This window comes from Mustela putorius, unplaced genomic scaffold (assembly GCF_011764305.1).
Source record: "Mustela putorius furo isolate JIRA1106 unplaced genomic scaffold, ASM1176430v1.1 tig00003913_pilon_pilon_pilon, whole genome shotgun sequence".
NCBI classification, from domain to species: Eukaryota; Metazoa; Chordata; class Mammalia; order Carnivora; family Mustelidae; genus Mustela; species Mustela putorius.
The window spans coordinates 5,340,433-5,368,053 of NW_025422060.1; the positions used below are offsets into that span (position 1 = coordinate 5,340,433).

At 38.0% G+C, this 27,621-nt stretch overlaps 1 protein-coding gene across 1 annotated transcript in view; it reads left to right on the forward strand.

Annotated features, from left to right (window-relative positions):
- The first annotated feature begins 7,344 nt into the window (after positions 1–7,344).
- Positions 7,345–27,621, forward strand: part of KIF5B (kinesin family member 5B) — a 44,539-nt gene continuing 24,262 nt past the window's right edge. The window contains exons 1-8 of the mRNA XM_004777869.3: positions 7,345–7,917; positions 16,253–16,340; positions 24,377–24,450; positions 25,366–25,470; positions 26,150–26,198; positions 26,765–26,820; positions 26,913–27,000; positions 27,186–27,310. Coding sequence (XP_004777926.1) covers positions 7,792–7,917; positions 16,253–16,340; positions 24,377–24,450; positions 25,366–25,470; positions 26,150–26,198; positions 26,765–26,820; positions 26,913–27,000; positions 27,186–27,310 — 711 coding nt within the window. The 5' untranslated portion in view covers positions 7,345–7,791. The remainder of the gene's footprint in view (positions 7,918–16,252; positions 16,341–24,376; positions 24,451–25,365; positions 25,471–26,149; positions 26,199–26,764; positions 26,821–26,912; positions 27,001–27,185; positions 27,311–27,621) is intronic.

Genomic DNA, 27,621 nt, shown 5'->3' on the forward strand with positions numbered 1-27,621 from the left:
TAACTAACACTGGTGATGGAAATATGTCGGAAAGATAAGGGGAAGAAAATATGTGTGTTTATCAGATGAGGGGCAGTATAAAAGAGTTATAATTTCATTTAAGAAGAATAGTAAATCAAAAAGTAGTAGAAAAAAATGTCATTTAGGACATGGAGATAAATATCAGAAAAACTACAAGAGTTAAAGTGATTGCTCTGAAGAATAGAAATGAGGACTAGAGCGGGGGGAGCAAGAACTTCTGTTTTTCACGGTTGTAATTTTATTTTTAAACCATGGATGTGCGTTATTTTGATAAACACATTTTACAAGGATCTTCTAAAGAATTAAAATATGGTAACAAATAGAGTGCCCAGGTTTTCTGTCTGATTTGTGAAAGAATTCTAGTCTGGGAAACCAACTGCACAAGGTGGGATTTGGGGAAAGATAATAGGATTTGGATGGACCTAAGGTAAAGAAGTTCAGGGTGGGAAAAAAAAAAGGTCAGGGTGGGATCACGGGACCTTGAAATTAGCAAGGGCCAGTTGCCAGGTGTCAAGAAAGTAAGATATTCAACAATATGAAAATCCTACTTAAGTAAGGGAAAGTCAGATGATAAAAGGCATCAAATTCTTCTAAGCAGAAGAATTTGATTAAGTAAGAAAAAAGGTTCTTCTGTAGGTTCTTGGGCAATGAAATGATGTAATAAAAGCAAGGTTTTAGGAAATTTAATGTGAAAATTATTGTACATGAAATAGCGGACATGGGTGGGAATTGCCTGGTTTCTATCACTACTGTATCCCCAGCACATATCTCAGGTGTGTGACTCAAAGTAGGAGCTTAACCCATACATACTGAATGATCAAATGGAAAAGAGGCTGGGTGGGCACCGTTATAGTTATCCAGGAATGTAGTAGTAAAGGCTGGGACTAGGAAGGGGTAATAGCCAGGGAGAGGGGCAGGCATAGAGGGTGAGAGAGAGAGAGAATCTTAAGCATGAGCTCATGGTGGGGCTCGATCTCATGACCCTGAGATTATGACTTGAGTGGAAAGCAAGTTGGGTCGCTTAACTGCCCCTCTTGTGCACATTTCAAAAAATGAGACTAGAATTTCCCATTCTAAATGCCCATTTAAAAAGTCATTTCACATTAAATTAAAAACAAATTTTCTTATAATAATGATGTTATAAGCAAGGGTTATATTCTTAGGCCCCCTCCAACTATAATTAATCTAAAATATAGTCTCATCCAAGTATATATACTATGAATAAGTAACATTCTATAGAGTCATTTCCAGGAGACAAATTTTAAGCTCTAAGTTGTGGGTTATTATGCCAGTTGTCTATTGTCATGTAGCAAATCTTCAAAACTGAGTTTCTTTAAACAAGAACCATTTTATGACATCTCGTGATTTTATGGGTGAGGAATTTGGGCAGGCCTCAGCTGGGTGATTCTTCTGTTCCAAGGTTGTCAGTTGAGATTACTCACTGATATTCATCTATTGGGTGTGCTGGTTTGGATAGTTCAAGGTGGCCTCCCTTACGAGTCTGGTGCCTGGGTAGAGATGGTTGAAAGGCTGCGATAAGCCGGGACTGTGGATTAGAGGACCTACATAAGTATAGCCTCTCTAGCATGGCATTCTCAGGGGAGCTGGTCTTTTTATGTTGTGGCTTAGACCTCCCTGAAAGAGTGTTTCAAGAGACCTAAGTGGAAGTAATAAGACTTCTTCTCATTTCATCTAATATAGCATCCAGTATGTCACACTTCTGAAAAGGCCAGCCTTCAAGGAGAGAGGTCTGAACCCAGACATGCATGGTTTACTGGAGGACCATTTTTGGTGGCTATCTTCCACAATGGAGATTCAGTGTTTGAAATCTGTATAGGAACTTAATTCCTATTCTTCTCAAACTATTCCAAAAAATACAAGAGGAAGGAAAACTTCCAAATTCATTCTATGAGGCCAATATCACACTGATACCCAAACCAGATAAAGACACCACAAAAAAAAGAACTACAGGCCAATATTTCTCATGAATATAGATGGAAAAATCCTAAACAAGATAGTAGCAAACCAAATCCAACAATACATTAAAAAAATCATACATCATGATCAAGTGGGATTTACTCCTGGGATGCAAGGGGGTTCAATATTCCCAAAACAATCAATTTGATACATCACATCAATAAAAGGAAGGCTAAAAACCATATGATAACTTCAAAAGATGTAGAAAAAAATCATTTAACGAAGTTCAACATCCATCATGATAAAAATCCTCTGCAAGGTAGGTTAAGAAGGAATATACCTCAGTATAATAAAGGCCTTATATGAAAAACCCATAACAAACATCATATTCAAACCTCAAACTGAGTTTTTTCCCCTAAGGTCATGAATAAGACAAGGATATCCATGTTAACCACTTTTTTTTTTTTTTTAAGATTTATTCATTTTAGAAAGAGAGAGTGCATGTGCCAGCTCACATGTGCGGGGAAGGGGGAGGAGCAGAGGGAGAGGGAGAGAATCTAAAGCAGACTCTCTGATGATCCCAAAGTCAGGCTCAATACCATGACCCTGGGATCATAACCTGAGCTGAAATCAAGAGTTGGACACTCAGCCATTTGAGCCATCCAGGCGCCCCTCTTACCACTTCCATTTAACATAGCACTCGAAGTCCTAGCAATAGCAATCAGACAACAACAAGAAGAAAAAAAAATTATTAAAAGGCATCCAATTGACAAGGAAGAAGTAAAACTATTTGCAGGTGACTGGAAAGAAAACTAGAGACAACCTGAAAGACTACTAGAACTGAAAAACTACTAGAAAAACTACCAGAACTGATACTTGAATTCAGTAAAGTCATAAGATACAAAATCAATGTACAGAAGAAATCTGTTGCAGGACACCTGGGTGGTTCAGTCAGTTAAGCATCTGTCTTTGACTCAGGTCATGATCCCAGGGTGCTGGGATCAAGTCTTGGGTTGGGCTCCTTGCTCAGTGGGGAGCCTGCTTCTCCCTCTGCCTGCCATTCCCCCTGCTTGTGTGCACGCGCACTCTCTGACAAATAAATGAAATCTTAGGAGGAGAAGTAGGAGGAGGGGCAGGTAAGAGGAGGAGGAGAAAGAATCTGTTACATTCCCGGGCATCTGGTTGGCTTAGTTAGAAGAGCATATGACTCTTGGTCTCAGGGCTATGAGTTAGAGCCCCACATCGGGTATAGAGATTATTTGAAAATAAAATCTTAAGTAAAAAAGAAAAGAAAAAAAAATCTATTGTGTTCCTATACCAACAACGAAGCAGAAAGTGAAATTAAAAAAACAATCCCATTTACAATTGCATCAAAAACAAAAAAAAATTTGTTATTTGTAACAAGTTAATCTAGAAATAAGTTTAACCAAAGAGGATGACTTTCTTTCTTCAGTGTTTTATAGAAGAAATTCACCATGATGTAAAGAAATGGAAAGACATTCCATGCTTATGGGTTGGAAAAGCAAATACTGTTAATATGTCTATACTGCCCACAGCAATCTACAGATTTAATGCAATCCCTATCAAAATACCAATGTACATTTTCAGAACTAGAAGAAACAATCCCAAAGTTTACATGGAACCATAAAGAACTTGACCAAAGCAATCTTTAAAAAGAAAAACAAAACTGGAGGTATCACAACTCCAAACTTCAAGTTATATTACAAAGCAGTAGTAATTAAAACTGGCACTAGCATAAAAATAAACACATAAATCAATGTAATACAACAGAAAACCCAGAAATAAACTTACCAATATATGGCCAATTAATCATCAACAAAGGAAAAATGAATATACAATGGGAAAATGACAGTCTCTTCAACAAAAAGTGTTGGGAAAATTAGACTGGATACTTTCTTTCACCATACATAAAAATAAACTCAAAATGGATTAAGGACCTAAATGTGACACATGTAACCATAAAAATCAGAGAAATTGGCCATACCAAAGTTTTTCTAGATATGTCTCCTGAGGCAAAGGAAATAAAAGCAAAAATAAACTATTATCACTACATCAAAATAAAAAGTTTCTGCACAGTGAAGAAACCAATCAACAAAACTAAAAGGCAACCTACTGAATGGGAGAAGATATTTGCAAATGACATGACAAATGCAAATGATAAAGGGTTAGTATCCAAAATATTTAGAGAACTTATACAACTCAACACCCAAAATACAAACAAGCCAATTTTAAAATGGGCCAAAGACAAGAATAGACATTTATTCAAAGAAGACATACAGATGGCCAACAGACACATAAAAAGATGTTCAATATCACTTATCATCAGGGAAAATGCAAATCAAAACTACAATGAGATATCATCTCATAACTGTCAGAATGGCTAAAATCAAATATACAAGAAATAACAAGTATTGGTGAGGATGTGGAGAAAAAGGAACCCTGTGCTCTGTAGGTGTAAATGCAAACTGGTACAGCCACTGTGGAAAACAGCACGGAGTTTCCTCAAAAAGCTGGGATCATACAAATGTAGTGATTCAGAGGGGCATGTGCACCTGAATGTTTATAGAGCAATGTCCAAAATAGCCAAACTATGGAAAGAACCTAGAAGTCCATCAACAGATGAATGGATAAAGATGACGTTTTACACACACACACACACACACACACACACAGTGGAATACTATGCAGCCATCAAAAGAAATGAAATTTTGCCACTTGCAACTACATAGGTGGAACTAGAGGGTATAATGCTGAGCAAAATAAGTCAATCAGAGAAAGATAATTATCATATAATCTCCCTGATATGAGGAATTTGAGAGGTAGAGTGGGGGTGTTGGGAGATAGGGAAGGAATAAAATGAAATAAGATGGGATTGGGAGGGAGACAAACCGTAAGAGACTCTTAATCTCACGAAACAAACTGATGGTTGCTGGGGGGAGGGAGGTGTGGAGAGGGTGGTTGGGTTATGGACATTGGGGATAGTATGGGATATGGTGAGTGCTGTGAAGTGTATAAGCCTGACAATTCATAGACCTGTACCCCTGGGGCAAATAATACATCATATGCTAATAAAAATACTTTTTAAAAAAAGAAAAAAAGCTGGTGTCATGACTTGACCTGATGGCAGCCACTTAACTGAATAAGCCACCCAGGGGACCCTATGAAAATAATTCTTAAAGTCTATTGCTTAAAACCACTATTCCTCACTAATGTGACAGGACAACTTTTAGAAATATTTTGTTTTTCACATAGTATTTTTTTTCCTTCTTGATCCTGTGCAGGGTCAGGCTTTTTATGCTTCCTTGTCCAGAAGAAGTTATGTATGTCATATCTGAAAGCAGAAGGTTCTTGCAAGACACTTCCCTTTCTGGATTTTGTTTTCATAAAGTTTGAGCTTCCATATCTGCTATGCAGAAGGAAGGAAGAGGCAAGAGTTGCAACTGAAGTGCCTTGAATAGCAGATGCTTCCAGAGCTTAATTCCTTGGCCCTTCCATCAATCTCCTTTCCTTCCCCATATCATGAAATCCCGAGTCACCTTTTTGGAACCCCTACACCATGGAGAATTTGCAGATCACTGCTCTGGACCAATAATTCCCCAGACCTTCTGAGCTGAAGACACATGGGCATGCTGGAATAGAAGCTGAGGGACTTTAGAGACAGACTACCATATTTCTATTCCTCATGTATAGAAGATGAATAGTGGAGTGATAGGTGACTGGAACTGCTTTAACCTGGGAGTGCAGAAGAATGCTGAGGCTGGTAATCAAACTGGAAAGTTGAACTGAGTATTGGCAGGAAGAAGAGGATAATTAATTTGGTCTCTGGAATGTCAAATTTGACATGCACCCTAAACAAGGTAGCCTGTAAGCAGCTAGAGAAATGGGAATGTCAGGTCTGTAGATATGAAGATAAGAGAGTCAAGCAATTGTTGAAGAAATGGGCTCAGAGCAAAGAGCAGAGGGAAGAGGAGAGGGTGTTCAAGAGATCCTGCAGCAAAGGTAGAAAACTAGTGGCCCAAGTGCCACGACCTCCTTCTTTGAGTGACTGCTAGTCTCTTGTTCACTGAAAACTTTGTTCCCTAAAATTATAGACTATCAGAATCACTGTTTGAAACTTTATCAGTATAAACAAAACATCCTACTCTTGCTTGGAGGATCTAAGACCTAGAGAAGCAGCACTGATGGACTCTCAAGCCTGGTGCAGAGCTTTGGGACAGGGGTTTCTGAAGACAACATTCCACATCTGCCTTAATTTTGTAGTTCCCAGGGAAACAGGACCTAAGGTCCACTTGTAGTCTAGACGTGATGTCAACGCTTTGCTTTATTTAGAGCCTACTGAAACACAACTTCATCAAAATTTTGCCCTAACTCGACACTTCCTCCAGAGCTGTGTAACTCCATCGTTTCCTTTGGTGAGCTGCCCCCCAGCTCCTCGGTTGTGAGCTTTCTATTGCTGTGGATCAACAAACCTCTATGTTGAGCTACGGGTTAACTTCTGGAGGCATGTCTTGAGCGCAGAGAGCCCTGGAGGTTTTTATAATGCAATCATTCTTTTTACAAACTATAATTGAGACCCAGACGAAGGGTTCCTGATCGTCTTCGCAGTTCTCCTTTCACAGTACCTCAGAGCGACTTCCAGTTGAGAGCCATTATGGTTCTACCTACCATTCTATCCACCGTTCTAAAAAAAAACTTCAACGGCTGAGTGGTTTCCCTTTGACATGTAATCCACAAATTTATCCAGGCCTTTTATCCAGGAATGACTCAGGTCAGTCATTCCTCCGGGGTTGAGTTCCATATATTTATTACCAGAGAAGTGGGACCTCTGACTGACTGAGGGCCTTCTCCCCGCTCACCCTACTTTTCACCTTTGTTTAGTAATTTTCTTCATTCCTTAGGATAAATTTCCTTTTTCTTTCTTGACTCGCCAGCCCACTCTCTCAGGAAATAGTAACCGCTTCAACTGGAGAGCCACGCGTCACCCTTCATTCAAATCTTTTCTCTGGCAAGGCGCTCTAATAAGGCGGACTAGGAACCAATTTTATCTCCAGACCAAATAGAAAGCAAACACTTCCTTATTAGGAATATAGTACTGTATTTAAATAAACTACAACGTAAGTTTTAACAAATCCCTTGACCCCTGAAGAAAAGAAAGCTAAACGCATCTGCCTTCGCTCTGGGAAGTTCTGCGGTCAGGTCAGGCATTGGAGTAACCGAAGGCACCTCCGGCAGTGAGCGGCCGGTAAAACTTGAATCCGCGACCCCTGGGCGAAGAGTGGCGGTAGAGCGGCGGCGCGGCCGGGCGCGGACGCGGATTGGTTGTCAGGGAGCCGGGACCCGCCGCGCTTGCGCCGTGCTCTTCGCGCCCCGCCCATCCCGACGCCCAGTCGCCGGTCTGCGGCCTCGGGAGTGATCGGGCGGCTGCCGGCGAGCCGGCGAGCGGACAGCCGGGCGAGCAAAAGGTGTGCCCGGCCTGCTGTCTCCGAAGAAGTAAGGGGGCGACTTTCCCGGGGTCTGGAATCCTCTTGAGCCCCTGTAGTTTGCCGAGGACTCTCTCCGAGGAGAGAGAGAAGCTGAGGAGCCGCGGACTCTCCACCCGTGCCGCCGCCGCCATGGCTGCCATGATGGATCGGAAGTGAGCTTCAGGGCGACGGCTACCGGCACCGGTGCTTCGAGTCCGGGTTTCCCGGCCACTCCCGTCGGGGGAAGCGCGGCGCTGCAGACTGCTGACTCTCTCGACCTTCGCGACCCTTACTTTCAGCTCGGGCCCGCTTCCTTCCAGACTGAGTGGCGGGGAGTGGCTCCCGGCCTCCGGCCCCGGCAGCGAGAAAGATGGCGGACCCGGCCGAGTGCAACATCAAAGTGATGTGTCGCTTCAGACCTCTCAACGAGTCTGAGGTGAACCGCGGCGATAAGTACATCGCCAAGTTTCAGGGAGAAGACACGGTCATGATTGCGGTGAGTGAGCCCGGTCCCCCCCGTCCTGCTCCTTTGCTCCTGGCTGGGCCCGGAGTTCTGGGAAGTGGCGGGGTGCAGAATTGAGAACGAGCAGTGGTGTCCCCAACCCCGCCCCCCGGTAGAGTTTGCCGGTTCAAATAACCCTGGGGAGGGAGACTGCGCAGCTCCACGGGTGTTCCTGGATCGCCCTCACCGGGTCTTAAGTTCGGAGAGAAGGGAGGCGCCTGGTCTCGGTGTGGGACACTCCCCCACCTGGGGCGCTGGAGGAACTGTCCGGGGAGAGTTTAGTGCATATTTGCGTACGTTTCTGCTTGTATGTGCGCACTTGCTGTTGGTGTTTTGGACTGCCCGCAAGTTTACCATTTGTAACACGTGCAGGATTAAAGTTCAGCTAGGAATGTTGAGGTTCAAGAACAGCCCTACTGTACCTTAAGTAGTAAACATACCTAGTTGTATAGAAACAGAAGGCGCAGCTACGTGATGAACCATATTTCTCTCGGGAGGAGGAAAAATTATCGAATGACTGCAAATATACCTGTATCTCTTACGTTCACCCACCCGTCCTTTGAGTGATGAATGAATGCTCATGTTAACTATTAAAAATTGCGAATCGGCGACTGTAAAAAGACTGAGTTCTCTTTTGAAATAGGAGTGATCAAGTTTTCTTCAGTTTTCTAGCTGATCTGGCCAACTCAGACTGGGTCAAATAGGTGCCCAGAATGACCTATATACTCTTACTGGGTTTTATGGGGTAGCAGTATAGCAAAGAGTGTTAACTTTGTATCAGGGTATTACAAATGCAAGCTTTAAAAAGAAAATAAATTTGATCAGTAAATTGGATTTATTGTTAGTACTAGATCCCTACTTCTACCTTGAAAAATCAATTTTGATAAATCTCAAGGATGGAGAAGTAGTGTCCTTTGTGGTATAAAACATGACCAGAGTTGGTTGATTATTGTCAGGGAAACCAGAATATAAGGTTGATTTTTTTTTTTTTAACTTATTTTATTTTAGGTCTGATCTCTGGTCTTGAAAGGTATCTGCAAATATTTTACAACCCCCGTTCAGGAAGGTTAAAATGGGTAGGTAGTAGGACACTGCTTACAGAAGAGTGAATTGTGACTAAAATAAATCTATCTTTTTTGGTAATGCCATTGTGGCAGAATTTTTTCTACGTTGCTATCATGGTACAGAATCTAAATGTTAGTTTTTTTTTCTCTGATGGCATTCCATATTTAGCATATTGTTTGCACAGTTTAGTTTGGAAAAGCAACAAAGGGGGTCATAGGAGATGGGACACTGATGGTGAAGAGCATTGACCTACAAGACAGGATTGAAGTTCTTTTAAGAATTTTTATGTGAAAGTTTGCAAAGTTCAGCTTTAGAAATTGAATGTCATAGCTCTCTGTTGCTCTGTAGGCATTTGGCAAAGAAGTCATTAGATTACCAACAACTGCCAGCTACTTCTGTGTGGCTGGTTTTTTTGTTAACAAGTTCATGAGAAAAGCGATAAATGGCATTGGTAAAACTACGAAGTTAAGCACAGTAGTCATCCTTTTCCTTTAGGATATCTCTGACATGGAATCAGGAAGCTTGCAAGGCCTGGGTTAGTTGGCAAACTGGCTACTAGTTTCTCATAGTTTTTGTGATTATTCAGCTGCTCAACAGTGATTGATACATCAAAACGATTTTCCTTTTAGACTTGTATAAAGAATATCTTATTTTTGCAGATTTTTGTGTGTGTTTAAGCAAATCTGTAAGTATTACCAAGATTCATTGTTGGAATGATAGGATTCCCAAAATACATTGAGAAGGCAGCTTTCTGCCCAAATAAGACATAGGAGGAAAGAGTTAAAATAGTTACCACAGTAAGCGCACTTGTATTTTAGGTTGTTTCCTTTGAATAAAGTTCTTATAAGTTCTTATTTAAGTTTCCTGAGCAATGTAAATAAATATAAATAATAATAGAAATAATGGATAAGTGATTGAGTTGTGAATCTGTAATAAACAGTTGGCCTTTAGGTAAACTTGTAAGCATCTTTAGTCTTTTTTTTTTTTTAATTTTAAAGTTTAAGCAGAAATACAGCAGAGTCACCTAGCCTTAAGAAATATAAGGCGGCATGTTTACTTCATTATTTTCAAAAGCTAATCCTGCACATACTAAGTTATTGGTTACAAGACATCTCAATTTTTTTTTAATGAATTTTTTCAAAGGCTGTTGAAAATTTATGAGGTATAGCTGGGAGAGTGAAATTTTAAAGTTCTAAAAATCTCTAGATTTGTTTTCATTTTACTGGATCCTGATTCCAAATGAACAGTTTTAAGAAAGGATTGCTGCAATGTGGCATTTAAAACTAAATTATTTTAAACGTGATCTTAAAACATTTTGTATACAATCTTCTGGTTAAATCAAAATATAAAAGGATAAATAGTTTATAATGTGATCGAATTATAGATATAGTCTGTGCTCCTGTAGAAAATAATTTCTGAGGATTCTCATTTTCATCTAAGTTCACTTTTGTCAAAACTTTTTATTCTTGTTACATCAGTGACTTTAATATAATATATCCTGTGGCAGGCAAATCTTGTAATCCTGTAGTGTTGCTCTATGTTTTACAGTCTTTATACAACTCTTTAGGGTAATTAAGTGCTTGTTGAAGAGGTATAAATACCACATCACAAAAATGAATTAAGTGAATTATTTAAGGAAAACCTTTACTTGATAAAAATAGAATTTGCTTTAAATAAGAGAACTTGTTATCCACAAAAGAGGACAAGGGTAACATCTTATGTAGTTGAAATAAGCCTGCTGAGAACTCCAGGAAAAAAAAAATCAATAGAGAAAGTTACTCTTTTATGAATTGTAAAAGTGGAATGTGCATATTTGTATTGTTAAGTATCTTGACCAATCATGGTTCCTTATATGGTATACTGAATAGACTGTCAGAACCAACAACAGGCTGTTGCAGTTCATTGAAATTAAAGGAAAGTAAAACCTAATTAGATCATCTTGTCTAGTTCTTGTCTATAGCTCAACAGGATTTCTCTTTTCAAATGAACGATGTTATGGTGTTTGATCCTCATTACCATAAGAGTGAAAATTGAAAGAGAAGAAGCCTTCCTCCTGACTCTTGTTTTCAGCTCAGGTCATGTTCTCCTGGGTCCCGAGATTGAGCTCTGCCTCCTGCTCCACAAGGTTCTCTGCCCCTGCCCCTAGCCCAGGTTGCATGAGCATTCACACATGTGCATGCATGCACAGGCGGGCTCTCTGTCTCTCAAATAAATCATAGAGAAAGAAGCCCTCATCACATACCTGTACAATTATGATATGTTAACTAACAATCATTGTCAGACTAAGCAAAGTCTGGTAAGATACAATCCCATGTGATCTGAGGGTCACTATTCAGAATTCCAGAGAAAGGTATATTCCTGCTTAGGAGGGTGACCTTTATAACCAGATTTGGTGTTCAGTCTGGTCTCTCCAGATATAGACAGGAGCCACTTCACTTAAGAAATCTAAGATACAGGGTCCCTGGCCGGCTCAGTCAGTGGATCTTGTGACTCTTAACCTCAAGGTTGTGAGTTCAAGCCCTAACTTAGGCATAGAGACTACTTTAAAATAAAATCTTAAAAAGAAAAAAAAAAATCTACGTTGTGGTTGCAGTTCAAATAAGCTTATTCCTATTTGGTTTTGTCCCTTTGAAGCCTGTCAGGTGTGAATATATTTTATGAATTGAAGTATCTTTGAAGGTTCATAGAAATAAGACTACCTAATATACATTTCAAGGCCAAGAACCAGGTTTTTAAGATACGGATGTCCAGATAATGAGCTTTCCTTTCTTTAATTTATTTGAAAAGTTTTGGTTAGGAGATGTCCCTTAATTGTAGACTATTAGAAGTAATTTTTATATTTCATAAGTCTTGTTTTTCATTCCAGGAAGCTATTATCAGTTAGTAATTTCATGACTAGATCTCTAATTAAACATTTACCTTACATACCAAAATTATAGTTTAGTTTTGGAATTAAAAGATCTTTGTCAACTTAATGCTTAGCACTTAATTTTTGATTCAACAGTGATAGAACATAACACTTGATCCCAGCTTAGTTATTTTTTAGTTTGCATGTTTGCTGTAAGGAATGCCATAGTAAACATAGTAAATGCCATAGTAAACCTGCATAAAGTACTTTTTAGGCAAGTTTTACTGTTACCCTCTTTTTTCTTTCTTTCTTTCTTTCTTTTTTTTTTTTTTTTTTTTAATTTGTCAGAGAATGTGCAAAAGCAGGGAGTGCCTCAGGCTGAGGGAGAAGCAGGCTCCCCTCTGAGCAAGGAGCCAGATGGGGGACTCCATCCCAGGATCCTGGGATCATGACCTCAACTGAAGGCAGATGCTTCAGTTGACTGAGCTACCTGAGTGTCCCTATTACCCATTATTTTTGGTATATTTCTTTCTAAATGGTTTATGGCCACTCTTTTTACTGATGTAATAATGGGATAACTTCAAGCTCAGTGGTGTTTGTTCTTTATATTTTTTAAATGTTTATTTTAGTATGTTATTACTTCTTTTGGAAGGATGCAGTTTTCTTCATGCTATTGCCTATTTTCTGTTGATTAATTTGCTTCTTGCAAGCACAGTTTGAGTTAATCATTTTTTAATTTTTGTTTTCATAGTATATTTTTATGCATTTTTATTAAATGTGTATTTTGGCTAGTTGCAGTCTGTTCTTGACTCTGCCAGATTGTGAGTTCTTTAATGCTAGAGGTTGTTTCCATTTCAGTTCTGTTAACATTACTGAACCACTTGTATTTGATCCTATTTTACACAGTTTCTTAGCTTTATATTCAAGATTTTTTTTTTTTTAAAGATTTTATTTATTTATTTGACAGAGAGAAATCACAAGCAGGCAGAGAGGCAGAGAGAGAGGAGGAAGCAGGCTCCCCGCTGAGCAGAGAGCCCGATGCGGGACTCGATCCCAGGATCCTGAGATCATGACCTGAGCCGAAGGCAGCGGCTTAACCCACTGAGCCACCCAGGCGCCCCAAGATTTTTTTCTTTTTTAAGATCTTATTTATTTATTTATTTGAGAGAGAGAAAGCACAAGCAGGGGGAAGGGTAGAGGAAGAAGCAGACTCCCTATCCAGCAGGGAGCCTGATGCAGGGTTTGATTCCAGGAACATAGGACCTGATCTCAGGACCCAGGGATCATGACCCGAGCCAAAGGCAGATGCTTAACTGATTGAGCCACCCAGGAGCTGTATATTTCAAGATTCTACCCAGTCTTATTTTCTGTTCTTTGAACCCTGTAGTCTGTACTAATTAAATAACATTTCTAAAATTCTTTTACTCATTTACAATTTCTGATACCTTACAGGTGCTAAATAAATGTTTTCTGGATACATGAAGAGGAAAATTTATTTTCTTTTCACATAGAAAAAATTAGTGTGGTTTATCTCTGGCTGCTGATTGTTATTTTGAGTGTACTTGTGTTTTAAAAATTGTTTATCACAAAAAAAATTGTTTATCACAAATACGTCTTGTATAATCACTAAAAGAATAGATTGTCTCTTTTTTCGTTGCACCTGTAAAATTGAAGGTTAATGTCTTTGTAGAATTTTAGCAAAAGGACACTTTTAGGGGTGCCTGAGTGGTTCAGTCGTTAAGTGGCTGCCTTCGGCTGGGGTCATGATCCCAGGGTTCTGGGATAGAGTCTCAGATCGGGCTCCCTGCTTGGTGGGGAGTCTGCTTCTCCTCTCTGGCTCCTCCTGCTTATGTTCTCTGTGTGTGTCTGTGTGTCTCTCTCTGCCAAATAAATCAATCTATCTTTTTTTTTTTTTTTAAGGACACTTTTATGTTTGTCTCACAGGCAAAGAATAGACATTAAGATGCCAACTTTTAATTGATGCCAAAGTGAAGTCATCATAGTATATCCTTTAAGAATGCTTTCTGCTGCAGAGGGCAAACAAACAACAAAGAGATTTAAAGAGATTATTATTCTTACATGTTAAAAGTCTGGAGATGGGCCCCTAGTGCTGCTGCTTACTGAATCTGTTATCTATTGTCATCCTTAAGCTATTGATTTTTCTTCATGTTTTTAAGATGGATGCTACAGCTTCATCATTCCAGAAAGGAGAAAGGGCAGCTACAGCTGAGATGGTCCTTTCTATCAAAGAAAAAAAACAAAACCCTTTCCCAAGACCCTTCAGCAGACCGTCACTTACTTTGTAGTATCCAGAAATGGGTCATGTGGCCACTGGTTGCAAGGAGACTAGGCTATCAGGTAGTTAGCTTCCCAGCCTATGTAATGGGAAGCTGCAAAGGGAAGGAGAATTATTAATGATTTTGGATAGCCATTTAGGAATGTCTGTTTCATTGTACTTTTCATTTTAACTGTTATTCCAAGTTTTGGGGAAGGAGATTGTGAAGCATAATTCCTAAAAAGTAAGGTCTTTTTTAGCAGAGGCCTAGGAAGTATTCTATAAAGTTAAGGATTTTTTGGATGGCCATGATTGTTTTGTATTTAAGGTCTAGATTCCTTCCTTTCCTTTAAGAAAGGGTAGAGAGCAAGCATATACTTTCAAATACTAGACCTCCTTGCTCTCCTCTTACATCTGTATATGTTATTTTTTCTTTTAGTTTACTAGATTGTTCCGGCCAACATTTAAACCTGCTCAGATCTTGTCCTTTAAAAAAAAAGTCTTTAGACCCTCAGCCAGATTTCTCTACTTAGTTACTTCCCATTCTTTCTTTCTTTTTTTTTTTGGTAGGATTTTATTTATTTATTTGTCAGAGAGAGACACAGCAAGAGAGGAGGAAACACAAGCAGGGGGGCTGGGAGAGGGAGAAGGGGGCTTCCCTCTGAGCAGGGAGCCCAATGGGACTTGATCCCAGGACTCTGGGATCATGACCTGAGGTGAAGACAGATGCTTAAGAACTGAGCCACCCAGGTGCCCCTACTTCCCATTCTTTTTTAATCTCTTTCCACGCTAACCTTTTTAAATGGCTATTTTCAATTTTGCCTTGACCTCACAGCTATATTTGACACAATCACTCCCTCAGTAATTTTTCCTTCACTTGCATGGATGCTATACTCTAATATTTTTCATTTCATCCCTCTGGCTCAACTTCAGACTGTGTCAGTTCTTTAAATGAGTCCCCAGGATCCTTTCAGGAGACCCACAAGGTCAGAACTTTTCAAAATAATACTGCTGTTATTTGCCTTTTTACTGTGTTGTCACATTGGAGCTTTGCTCCATAACTTCCAACTTAACTTTTGGTTTATTGCATTCTGCAGCCTCATTTCTGCCTTAGGATCTTTTTTTTTTTTTTTTAAGGTTTTATTTATTTATTTGACAGAGAGTGTGTACAAGTAGGGGGAGCAGCAGGCAGAGGGAGAGGGAAAAGCCGGCTCCCCGCTAAGCAGGGATCCAGATCCTTGGCTCCATCCCTGGACACTGGGATCCTGACCTGAGCAGCCGCCCAGGCGCCCTCTGCCTTAGGATTTATGTGTCCAGTACCTAGGGTACTTCCTGCATTCACCCTCCCGAGACTAGTATATTGAAGAGGCAAGCAATGAGCTAGGTGCTACTCTTTTTTTCAGTTCTTAAATATCCCTTCTCCAGAGTGGTTCCCTGGCATTCTTCTGCCTTCTCCCAGATTCAGGTTCTTCTCTTATATGCTCTCATAGCATTCTGTTGCATGAGTCAGAATGCTAGTCACATAATTATTTGTCTAATGTCTGTCCCACTATTACTTAACCTCCACTAAAGCATGTCTCTGTCTTGGTCATCATTCTAGTGAGATGTATGTCTAGTATATCGGGCATCCCATAAAAATTTTTAAATGAATGAAATGACTGAAAAGCTATTGCAGTAAAATGAAAAGCCTAATGGGAGTAGTGGAGGGAGCTCTGAATTGGTGGGAGATTTGAATTTAAATTTTAATTTTGTCATTAACACCTTTTTTACATTTCAGGATTCTAGTTTCTTTATCGGCAAAATGATACTATTATTGAAAGTATAGTCTTAGTGCTTGCCAGAGTAGACAGTCCTTAAATAAAATTCACTCAGCAATGTATGAGTGCTTGTTATAGTAGTGGTAAGCCCTGGAAATAGAACAAAGACAAAAATAGACATTTTTGGTTTTGTGGAGTTCATTCTATTGGATTTGTACTTTGTGATCCTTAAGGTCCTTTCCACAAGATTCTGTGACACGAAGTAATATATATAGTAGGTACTCTATTTAGAAGGTTAAATATATAATGACATCTTTAAAGGAACTTAGAAGTGGCCGTTCACCTTTACTTTGTGTAGTTGAAATCTTTGTTTCTATTTTTCAGTCCAAGCCGTATGCATTTGACCGAGTGTTCCAGTCAAACACCTCTCAAGAGCAAGTGTATAATGACTGTGCAAAGAAGATTGTTAAAGGTAAATATATTTAACATGCTGTTGTCTTAACAAAAGGTAAAATTTTGTGATCTTTCCCATTGCCCAATTTTTTCATTTTTAATGCACTCCTTTTTTTAGTTAATTGTAGAAGACAGTTTAAATAATGAAAAGATCAGATACAATTAGTAAACACATTATGGCTCAAATTCCATGATCTAATTTTTTTTTTTTTTTTAAGATTTTATTTATTTGACAGAGCACAAAGTAGGCAGAGCTGCAGACAGAGGGAGAGGGAGAAGCAGGCTCTCTGCTGGTCAGGGAGCCCAACGTGGGGCTTCATCCCAGGACCTTGGGATCATGACTTGAGCGGAAGGCAGCTGATTAGCTGACTGAGCCACCCAGGCACCCCTCCATGATGTAATTTATACACAATACTTAGTGAAAGGTAATATAAGAATATTAGAATTACACACTTGTTCTTGGAAGATGCAGTTCTATTAGATATTCCCAAGAGAATTTTTAAGGTAGCAGTTCTGGAAATGCAGCAGTTTGAGAATGATTACAAAATGGTTAAATGGGTTTCTAAATAGTAGTAGAAAATGGTAGCAATTGGTCATTCTTCCATTCCATTGTTCTTTCTTCCCCAAAGACTCCTCTTGTGTTCAACAGAAAAACACTTGAAGAATTTAACAGAGGTTACCAAGGGTGAGAAAAGTGCGTACGTTCCAGTTAATACTATTACTTTATACTAAGCTTTTTCAAGTTTATACTTTCTAAAACCATAGAACCCTGGAGCTGAGAGGGTGTGATTGATTATTTGGACTTCCAATTACTACATAACTCCCTTTTGTCAAAGGAATCTTCGAGTTAAATAGCCATTACTTTGTGATATAATTTATTCTACTTTTTGTCAGCTCTAATTGTTAGAAAGTACTTCTTAGATTGTGGCAAAAACCTGTCTTGTAATATTCCCTAGAGTGGAGAGGATGGAATTCAGTATAAGGGTGGACAGGTTAGGGTTAAGTAGGAGCACAAACAGTTCATCCAGTAAGAGGAGAAGAGGTAGAGTTTTTGGGTAGAACTAAGTCTATAGGTGTGATGGAAGAAAATACAGATTTTCAAAATTCCATTTTGTTTATGATCACGGGTACAAAGTTAGCCCAGAGTGAAGATGGGGTAGGCAGTTCTAAGAGAAGGAGTGAAGTTGTCTGGCAGTAGAAGGGAAGGGACTAAAGAAATGTGGCAGTATTGCCAGGCAGCATTGCCAAGGGCCCACTTGAGGTTAGCTGCCAGAAGAGCTGGATTTACCTAGTTGGGTTTTGCCAGGCGATTATAAAAGAGGGGGAGAAGGGCAAAAGAATTGAGGATGAATCAAGAGAATGATAATAGTGAACCATGGAATCTAAGGTGAATGAGAGGAAGGAGAATACAGCTGGGGGGAATGGGTTTGAGGGACAGTGAAAGGAAGTGGTAAGATTAGTTTGTTACAGTCTTTGTGGGCTCGAATGTTTTTTGAAATCGGTACTAGAAGGAATAATAGGAGGTAGTACTTAATTAACATTAGGAAGGCAGTGTAGGTAGTAATGAAAAGGTCTAGAGGTTAGTTGGCATCTGGAGAAAACTAGGTATTTTAGTAGGATCATCTGTTACATGGACACTGGAACCATCAAGAATTAGAACAGGAATGGTATTAGTGAGAGAGTGGACTGGATGCTGAAAAACTCATAGAAGCTGTTGGAGAATTAACTTGATTCTATAAATGATTGCAGGAAGAACAGGCAGTGTCATCTTTTGTTTGTAGGCATCAAATAGTTTTCCAAGTGGATCTGTTACAGAACACAATTATATTACATTCTTTGTATTTCAGAGTACTTTTTTCATCAGTACAGACTAAGATTTTACATTACTTTTTAAAAAATACTAAGGTATTGATTCATGAGCTCAAGAGCAATTTAAGTGTTTAAGGTCTTTTTCACATCTGCTGGAGCCAACATTAAATCCCATTCAATACTTGAAGTTTTTAAAATTTGACTGTAAGCTTTTTTTTTTTTTTTTTAATTTCAATTTATTTATTTGACAGAGAGACAGCAAGAGAGGGAAACAGGCAGGGGGAATGGGAGAGGGAGAAGCGGCTTCCCACAGAGCAGGGAGCCCAATGTGGGGCTCAGTCCCAGGAACCTCAGGATCATGATCTGAGCTGAAAGCAGGCACTTAACAGCTGAGCCACCCAGGGGCCCTTGACTGTTAGCTTTTAAAGTGTGGATTCCCTGTTGTTCGTTTTAGCTCTTGATTATATTTTGAGTTTTGTTTTTATGGTTATCTTGTTAGGGATATGTGTTGGCTCTCAGCATATTTGGATTATTGAAATTAATCCAAATCCAGCAGGATTTTGGAATTCTGCTAAACTCCTTATTTATAGACATTGTTGTTTGAAAAATATTACTCTAAATCATTTATAAGATGCTTAATGGGCTGTGGTCCTTACTAGTCTTCTAAAAGTTGCACTGGGTAGTCAGCCAACTTCCGATTCTCTTGTATAGTTCGCTGGTTTTTAGTTTTATCAGCATGTCAACAAGAATATGATGAAAAACTTGGGTCCTTTTATGAAGTCATGGTACAGGAAATGAGTTTAGTTCAACTGTAGGTTTTCCTCAGTGAAATTTTGGTGTACCAAAAATAATCTATCATTTTTCCTTTTTGAAAATAAGTATAACATTTACAAGTTAGTCATCTTTTGTTGCTTTTGTTCTCCGTGGCTTTTAAAAATCAGCTATAGTAGCTGGGAAATTTTTATCTATGAAATATTCTCTTATAATTAGAAACTTGAGCTCACTTAAAACCGTTCTTTTCATTGTCTCAGACCTCAGCCTTGAAGTCTCTCTTGACTGTTTATTCTGTTGTTTCATTTTCAGGATAATATTGAAGAAGGTGTTAATAAAATGGGACTACCCTCTGTCTTATACTGTCTGTTAACATTTTATTTTCTGGGCAGTATAGGTCTACTCAGACATTAGTCTTTTTCTGAATATTTTAAAAAGCTTATACCCTATATAGTCTCTTAATAATGGTCTCATATCTTACCTTTCTTAGAACTCTTTGGAATCTGTTGTCCTAAAGTCCTAAGGTACATGTTTCTATTAATTTATTTATTTGACAGACAGAGATCACAAGTAGGCAGAGAGGCAGGCTGAGAGAGAGGAGGAGGCAGGCTCCCTCCTGAGCAGAGAGCCTGATGCGGGGCTCTATCCCAGGACCCTGGGATCATGACCTGAGCAGAAGGCAGAGGCTTAACCCACTGAGCCACCTAGGCGCCCCAATGAATAGCAGTTCCTTTATTTGCTGTGTGGATAGGCTTTGGAATCAGATAAACCTAGATTGGAATTTAGATTCTGCCACTTCTTAGCTCTGTGACTTTTGGGAAGTTACTTAACTTTTCTATGTCTGTGTTTCTTGTTTTGCAAAATAAGGGTCTGTGAAGATTTAAAAAGAGGATTCATGTAAAAGAACTTTACCCAGGGCCTGGTATGAAGAAGCAAGCACAACAGATACCAATTGCTGCTTGTTTCTTCTCTTCTGAGAGAAGAAATTACTTTCGTGATTTAATCAACAATAATTGTGCTTGGGATAATTCATAGCCTACAGTGTTTTCACTCAACAAAATTAGACTTCAAGTAACTATTGTAGTAGAAAGCTCTGTCACTGTCTCCAGCTTCTGTGGCAGCTTTGCCACAGAAATTTATATTAGAAAAGTGTCACCTGACTTAACTCCTTTTGTCTTCATCCAAATGCTCTCAACCACTTTGGAGGAGACTGGATATAGTAGGTAGTGGGACTTGTCCAGGACAAGATTATGAATGTGGAGGAGTTACCAGGAAATAAACATGGATTTAAGGAAAGAAATGAGGTAAATGGTGGGTTCCTGGTGAGGTCTGAGGATGGGAAACCAATTAAATACATGGCAGGGTGGAGTTGGGACAGTCATTGGCAAACAAACCTTTTGGAAGACCAAGGTTAGAAACTTCTGGTAGGTAGCGATCAGCAAAATGATGTGGGAGTAGGTTTTTCTTCTGAGATGTAGATTTGATGAGCAAGCTGCCAAGGGTGACCTGAAGCAACTGGTACTGTCTGAGCTCCTCTGTCAGTTGGCTGAAGCACTGTTTCATAATATGAATTTCTGTAAAAGTTTGTGTGTGTGTGAATATATATATGTTCACACACACATATAACTTTATTATGTACAGAGTTATTCCTTTTTCCTTTCTGTAGCTTCATTAGATAAGTTTTCTTTATTTTGAATGAGGCTAACCCACTGGTATTCTCTAGTGAATTCCAAATCTGAGTGATATCTTTTTACTTCCATGTATGAAGTAGTTGTCACTTACTCAGTACTTGCTGTATGCTACCCATCATACCAGGTCTTCATGGATTTCCTACCATAGCTTCCTGACCTGAACTGGCTGCCACAGCATTTACTTTTAATTTAAACAGATGTGGCCTGCCATATATTTATTTTAGTTCCTGTGTTCCTTGATAGTACAGTGCAGTGGTTACAAGTATGTCCTTAAAACCAAGATTGTCTGGGTCTGCATCCCACCTCCATCTTGCTAGCTGTGGAAGTAGAGCAAATTAATATCTCTTTTCTCAGTTTCATCATCTATAAAGTGGGATTACAAATAGTACCTTTCATAGAGTTTGCTGAGGATTTAATACATTAATATATGAAAAATTATAAGAGCCTGGCACATTGTATGTTCTCAGATGTTAGCAGTAATAATTTTATATGAGGACTTCTAATTTTCGTAGCCTTCTCTTAATTAAGCCTTCCCCTTTGTTGATGAGGACGTTTCCTCTTGAGGAAGTTCAGAGAGAGGTGACTTTTCGAAGGTGTTATGCTGTTGTCTTGCTTACTAAATGTTTTTCTTTTTTACAAAGTATGAGAGAAGTAGTACATACCCATAGTTGTCCATCTCTGTTTCTCACAAGAACAGCAAAAGTATATTTTAAACAGGGAGGGAGGCTTTAGAAAGGTGCTCTGTGTTAGTAATGGCAATAATGATTCAGCAAGCATTTGACTTCTTACTAAGTGCCAGTCACTGTGCTTGGAGTTAAGCACAGCCCTGGCCTCAAGGAGTTTAAAAGCTGGTGAAGAAGGCAGATAAGTAAATTGACAGTTGCAATGTGCAGCTATAAATATAATGTTTAAATGTAGATGCTATAAGAACACATAGAATGAGATGACTGGTTTATATAGTTGGGTTGGAGGAGAAAGCAAAGTCTAAGCTAGTCTTAAAGGATGCACAGAGTAGGAAGGAAAGGAGGTTGCCTTCCTGGTAGAGATGACACATGGACCAATGCATACCCACATGAGAAGAGTATCACAGTGTGAGGAACAGCATACATTATGGTGTAACTGAATTTGAATGTGAAATTGTCAGATTTGATCATTTTGACCAACACAAAACAGCAGTGTAAGAGGAAGGATGGTGGGAGGTGGCAAACAAGAGGCAGGACAGAAAGTGTCTAATTTTACCTGATTACAGATGTATGCTCTCTCAGATTTTCAAATAGATGAATATAATTTTTTTTAAAGATCCATGCTTAAGATAGGTACATTTCATTGTATATAAATTTTACCTCAGGAATAAAACTGGAAAATGAATCCTAGTTAAAGATACCTGCATGGTGAAGTATTCAGGTGAAAGTGTACTGAAGTCTAGTTTACTTTGAAATACATTAAAACATGAGATGAATGAATAGATACATGATTAAACAGTAAAATTATAAAAGTGTTAATGGTAGAGTCTTGGTGGAAGTTATAGGAATGTACACTGTAAAATGTATTCCCTTTATCTGTATGTTTAGATTTGTTGGGAATAAGTCAGTGTAGAAAATAAAGTCAGGGATGGATTTGAAGGTAGGCAAAAATTATTTTCCTAATTAATAAGTGTTTGTCAAACTACTTAGTGATAAGGTGGCATTAGGAAATTGCCTAATCTGTTGTTGTTAGTATCTCTTGCACCAAGAGCGGAGTGTAGATCATGGCAGGTGCTCAGTAAGTATTTGAATGTTGAATATTCCATAATCTCTGTAATCATGTGAAATTTTTAAGGTTATGCTTGAAGTCCCGAAAGCAAATGTATGCATTTGCTGTCCTTGGTGCCCTCATAGAATACAGTTTCACATAACCACAGGTATGTGGTATAATATAGGTATATGCTACTACATGTTGATCTTGAGAGAGTCGCTTGTTAATTCACCCACCAGTATTTTATGGATATAACAAAAATTTGAATTTTTTCCTTAGGTTTTATTTGATTGATAAAAACATCCTTAAGCAGAAGGTATGACATTGATATACTGAGAACAATTATGTGTAAAGGGAGTGAATTGGAAAGGGTCTGTACTTTGTTCTCCAGATAATTTCTTGTTCAGAAATACTGCATTGCCATCTTATTTTTTTTTAAGATTTTATTTATTTATTTGGGGGAGAGAGAAAGCATGAGAAAGAGAGAGAGAGAGCGCACAAATGGAGAAAGGTCAGTGGGAGAAGGAGACTCCCTGTCGAGCAGGGAGCCCTATGTGGGACTCAATCCCAGGACTCAAAGATTGCAACCTGAGCTGAAGGCAGTCGCCCAACCAACCGAGCCACCCAGGAGCCCTATTTTTTTTTTCTTTCTTTCTTTCTTTTTTTTTTTTTTAAAGGTGGGTTGGGGGAGGGTTAGAGGTGGAGAGAAGAGTATTAAGCTGACGCGGGGCTCAGTCTCAAAACCCTGAGATCATGACCTGAGGCCAGTCAAGTAGGATGCTTAACCTATTGAGCCACCCATGTACCCCCAATGCCTCCTATTTTAAATGTGATTTGAGTTCTCTTAAAATTTTCCCAGGGAAATAAGTACCTTCTTTTTCTCATTAATAAATGTGCCTATAGGAAATTTGTTAATATCCAGTTAGTTGTGCCCAGTGTTGAAATTTTTTTTTTTTTTTAAATAATAAAAGTTTTAAAAAAGAATTGGCCTGCTTACTAATTTACTTAGCATGTGCTATTTCCAACACAGGCTTCTCTTTTTACTTTGGCTTCCTCTGGAATACAGTGTAATTTCATAGTACCTTTTTGTCAGCAAAACCAAAACAGAACAAACCAAATCCCTGAAAACTGAAAATCAAAAGGTCACCTTGTTACGCATTTTTTTTCCCCTTCAGCCTAGTAAAGGAAGATACTTAGATATTAAAGATAGAACAGTTTTATTTTTAATTTCACAGATATTTTGAAAATTTATTTTTGAGGTACAGCTGGGCTTGATGCTTGTATAAGGAGGACTATTGTATGGGCTTGTAAGCTTTAACTACCAGTTAACCACTAATCAGCAATCCAATTTGTAAAGATGAATTCATATCTGTATGTAAATTTGCAGAAAATTTTTCCTTTGAGATCACATAAAGCTTTGGAATACAACGTAAAGACTTTTGAGATGTGCACTTATGTAAGAGATGATCATAAACAATGAAATTTAAAATTTGTGTTTCATTGACCACAGAAAGTAATCTGGGCTAGAGAGAAAGTAATTGCTTAGGTGGATCATCACTAAGAAAATTACTATTAATATATTCTTCTTTCTCTTCAGTCTTTATAAATATTTCATGAACTAAACTTCAACTTTTATGGTGTCTTTCATATTCGTGTAAAGAAAATCTGAATCTTCTTCATCATTCTTCCAACAGCTATTTTCTTTCTTTCTTTCTTTTTTTTTTTAAGATTTTATTTATTTATTTGACAGAGAGAGATCACAAGTAGGCAGAGAGGCAGGCAGAGAGAGAGGATGAAGCAGGCTCCCTGCTAAGCACAGAGCCCGATGTGGGGCTCGATCCCAGGACCCTGGGATCATGACCTGAGCCACCCAGTCACACCCCCCCCCCAATATTTTCTTGTGCAGATTTTATTATGCATGGATGAGAAACAGTTAATATCTATGTGAATTTTTTCAGTGTTTTCTAAGACACTTAAGTAATTTCTTATGACTCTTTTTTAGAGGGAAAAAAAATTCCCCTGAGGTATAAAATCTCTTATTTTCTCATAGATGTACTTGAAGGATACAATGGAACAATATTTGCATATGGACAGACGTCCTCTGGGAAGACACACACAATGGAGGTAACATTTTATAATCTGTACTTGCCCTGTAGTTTGCGGAAAAGAGTGTGCATTCTTTCATTATTTGTGAAATTATTTTATCATGCTTAAACATATTTACTCTTTATTGGATTCTCTGATACATATAATATACAGATAACCTCATTGTTGTAATCTAATCAGTCCTGGAGTTCAAATAATGACATTATATACTTGAAATCCTATCTTAACTTTGTTTTATTAGCATAACCACAAAAGATGAGCATTTTAGAATTAATGGAAATTTCTTGTTACTTTATAATGGAAATTTGAAATTTTAAATGTTTCATATGTTTTCATTTCTATTCAGAGCAATTAATTCTCTCCAAATATCTGCAACTCTTTAATAAGAATGTCTCCACAGTTTTTGGTGCTGTTATTAGTAAGATGTGGTCCTGCCTAAACTTTCATCTAGAAAACAGCCCATTTCTTATCTTATGCTGCTGCTACAAAGCATCTGCTTTTATCATTTATCTGAGCATTCTGTCTAAAATGACTGCTTATTTTAGTGTAATTCATATTACTTATTCCATAAAGTTACAGAGAATGAAGACATTTCTAGCATTTGTGTTGATTTGACTTGAAGGAACAATAAAGACATGTGGGAAGAAACAGACTAAAAACCTCTTTCGAAAATAAGTTTATTGCACAAGCATGGATAATCTAAATCCAAAATAAAAGGCTTAGAACCATTGGTAACCCTTATTGTTGACATGCAGTATTTAAATTACCAATGTGTAATACTTGAATTGGATTTTTTGGGGGTATTTGTAGAGCTGTTTTCACCAAAAAATGGCCACAATTACAATTACTGTCCCTTGTTTACTGCAAATTGTAGATTGAAAATTTTTACTTTTAATTCATATTTCTTTGAGTCTCATTTCATTTTCTGTTTAGGGTAAACTTCATGATCCAGAAGGCATGGGGATTATTCCAAGAATAGTGCAAGATATTTTTAATTACATTTACTCCATGGACGAAAATTTGGAATTTCATATTAAGGTATAAGACTTGGGGAAAGATTGTGTTGTTTTACACCTAGAATAATTTTACTCCAAGAAATAATAAATGTTCTTCCTTTTTAAAAAATATTTTTAAAGTTCTTTGGACAGTTACAGTGGAAAGATCATTAGGGTTAGTAAACTGGGGTTCTTTATACCATTAGATGACCTTAAACAGGGTCACAAAACCTCTTTTTTGTCTTCACCTCCTTCTCTATAAAAGTGAAGGAGTTTGTTACTAAACTCTAAGGTTTTTGTTGTTGTTGTTGTTGTTGTTCTGGTAAAGTTTTTATTTTTAAGAGAGAGAGTGAGAGACCACAAGTGGAGGTGGGGGCAGGGATGCAGAGGTAGAAGCAGACACCCTGTTGGGCCCTGGGATCACGCATGACCTGAGTGAGCCAAAGGCAGCTGCTTAACTGACTGAGCCACCCAGGTGCTCTGAACTCAAAGGTTCTTACTGTTCTCATGAGTCTAATTCATTTTAGATGAAGATACATAATGGAAATTGCTATTTTGTTACATGACCAGTTTAGAGAGTTCATATCTTCCCGGTAGAACATGAGCTGTGGCTGAGTTGTTGATAACTCTGTCCCCTAGTCTGGGCCCCATTAACTTTAATGAACAAGTGAATAAATTATTTTAAAATTTTAATCTTTTTTCCTTCATTTCTTTACCTTCAGGTTTCATATTTTGAAATTTATTTGGATAAGATAAGGGACCTGTTAGATGGTAAGTTACAATTTTGCTCTTAGCATTTTAAAATAGCATGTTACCTTTTTTTAATAGTAGATATGAAATCATTTCTAAGAGACCTATATGAAATTGACTTAAATTGTAGGAAACAGGTATATTTTAAAGTTCTTTTAAAGTTAGTTGAATGCTTTTGACTTGTTGAATAACTTACTTAAAGCACATATTTATGGGTGTTTGTGTTTCTTAGGTAGTAATTAGAGAATTGAATTACAGTTAGAGGTTGTGAGTCCTTGTCTTCTGTCAGCTGTCAGTTAGATTCACTGCCCTCAGACAGACTATTAAACCACTCTGGGTTATTGTTATTTTCAAATGTGTGTGGTAGAGGTTGCATTGAACCTAAAATTCTATATTGCTCAATTAGTTTTCTATTTAAATCCCCTACTGTTTCTGCAGTCTTTTTTTAATAGCGGTGTGTTGTATTTTTAAAATTTATCTATTATTAGGTCACTTGGGAAAGGAAACAATCAATTGAATAAGCTATTTCATAGCTAGTTTTTGAGTTGAGGAGAATGTTGCTGATACTCTTCATTTTTCTTTTTCAGTTTCAAAGACAAATCTTTCAGTTCATGAAGATAAAAATCGAGTACCCTATGTAAAGGTATTTATAAAATAATACAGAATGCTTGTTTAGAAAAGCCCTGTGATAAACAATTTTAAGGCTATTGACATACTTCAAAAAATATTTTATAGGGGTGCACAGAGCGTTTTGTATGTAGTCCAGATGAAGTTATGGATACCATCGACGAAGGAAAGTCCAACAGACATGTAGCAGTTACAAGTAAGTAGGATGTTTATTAATTAACACTAGTTAAGGTTCAAAGCTGCCTTAAATGTCTTATGACTTTTAAATGTCTTTATGAAGTTGATTAACTGTATTAGATTTCTATGTAAAGTAATGCTTTAGAACTTATTAGTAAGGGAAAGCCATGTTTGTTTATAGTTGTTTGTGTTATTTCATTGCAGATATGAATGAACATAGCTCTAGGAGTCACAGTATATTTCTTATTAATGTAAAACAAGAGAACACGCAAACAGAACAAAAGCTGAGTGGAAAACTTTATCTGGTTGATTTAGCTGGTAGTGAAAAGGTAAAATCTTTATATTCTGGTAGATACTTAAGCATTTTTAAAAACTTTTGCTTGAATTTGGACTTTGACATTATTCATTATTAACATATTAGAAACTATAAAATTGGATTTGCTAATATTTCTGAGAGTTAAAAGCTTTGATGACAATGCTTATCCAGTTCCAAATTACTGCCATTTGTGCCATAGTCCAGTTCAGTCAATAGGTGTTACCTTTGACTTAAGGTGTATGATTTTATTGAGAATTTATTTTAGCATATATTGTTACAAATTTTATTAGGTATCCTTTTCCTTACCATACTGCCTGGGGGCTC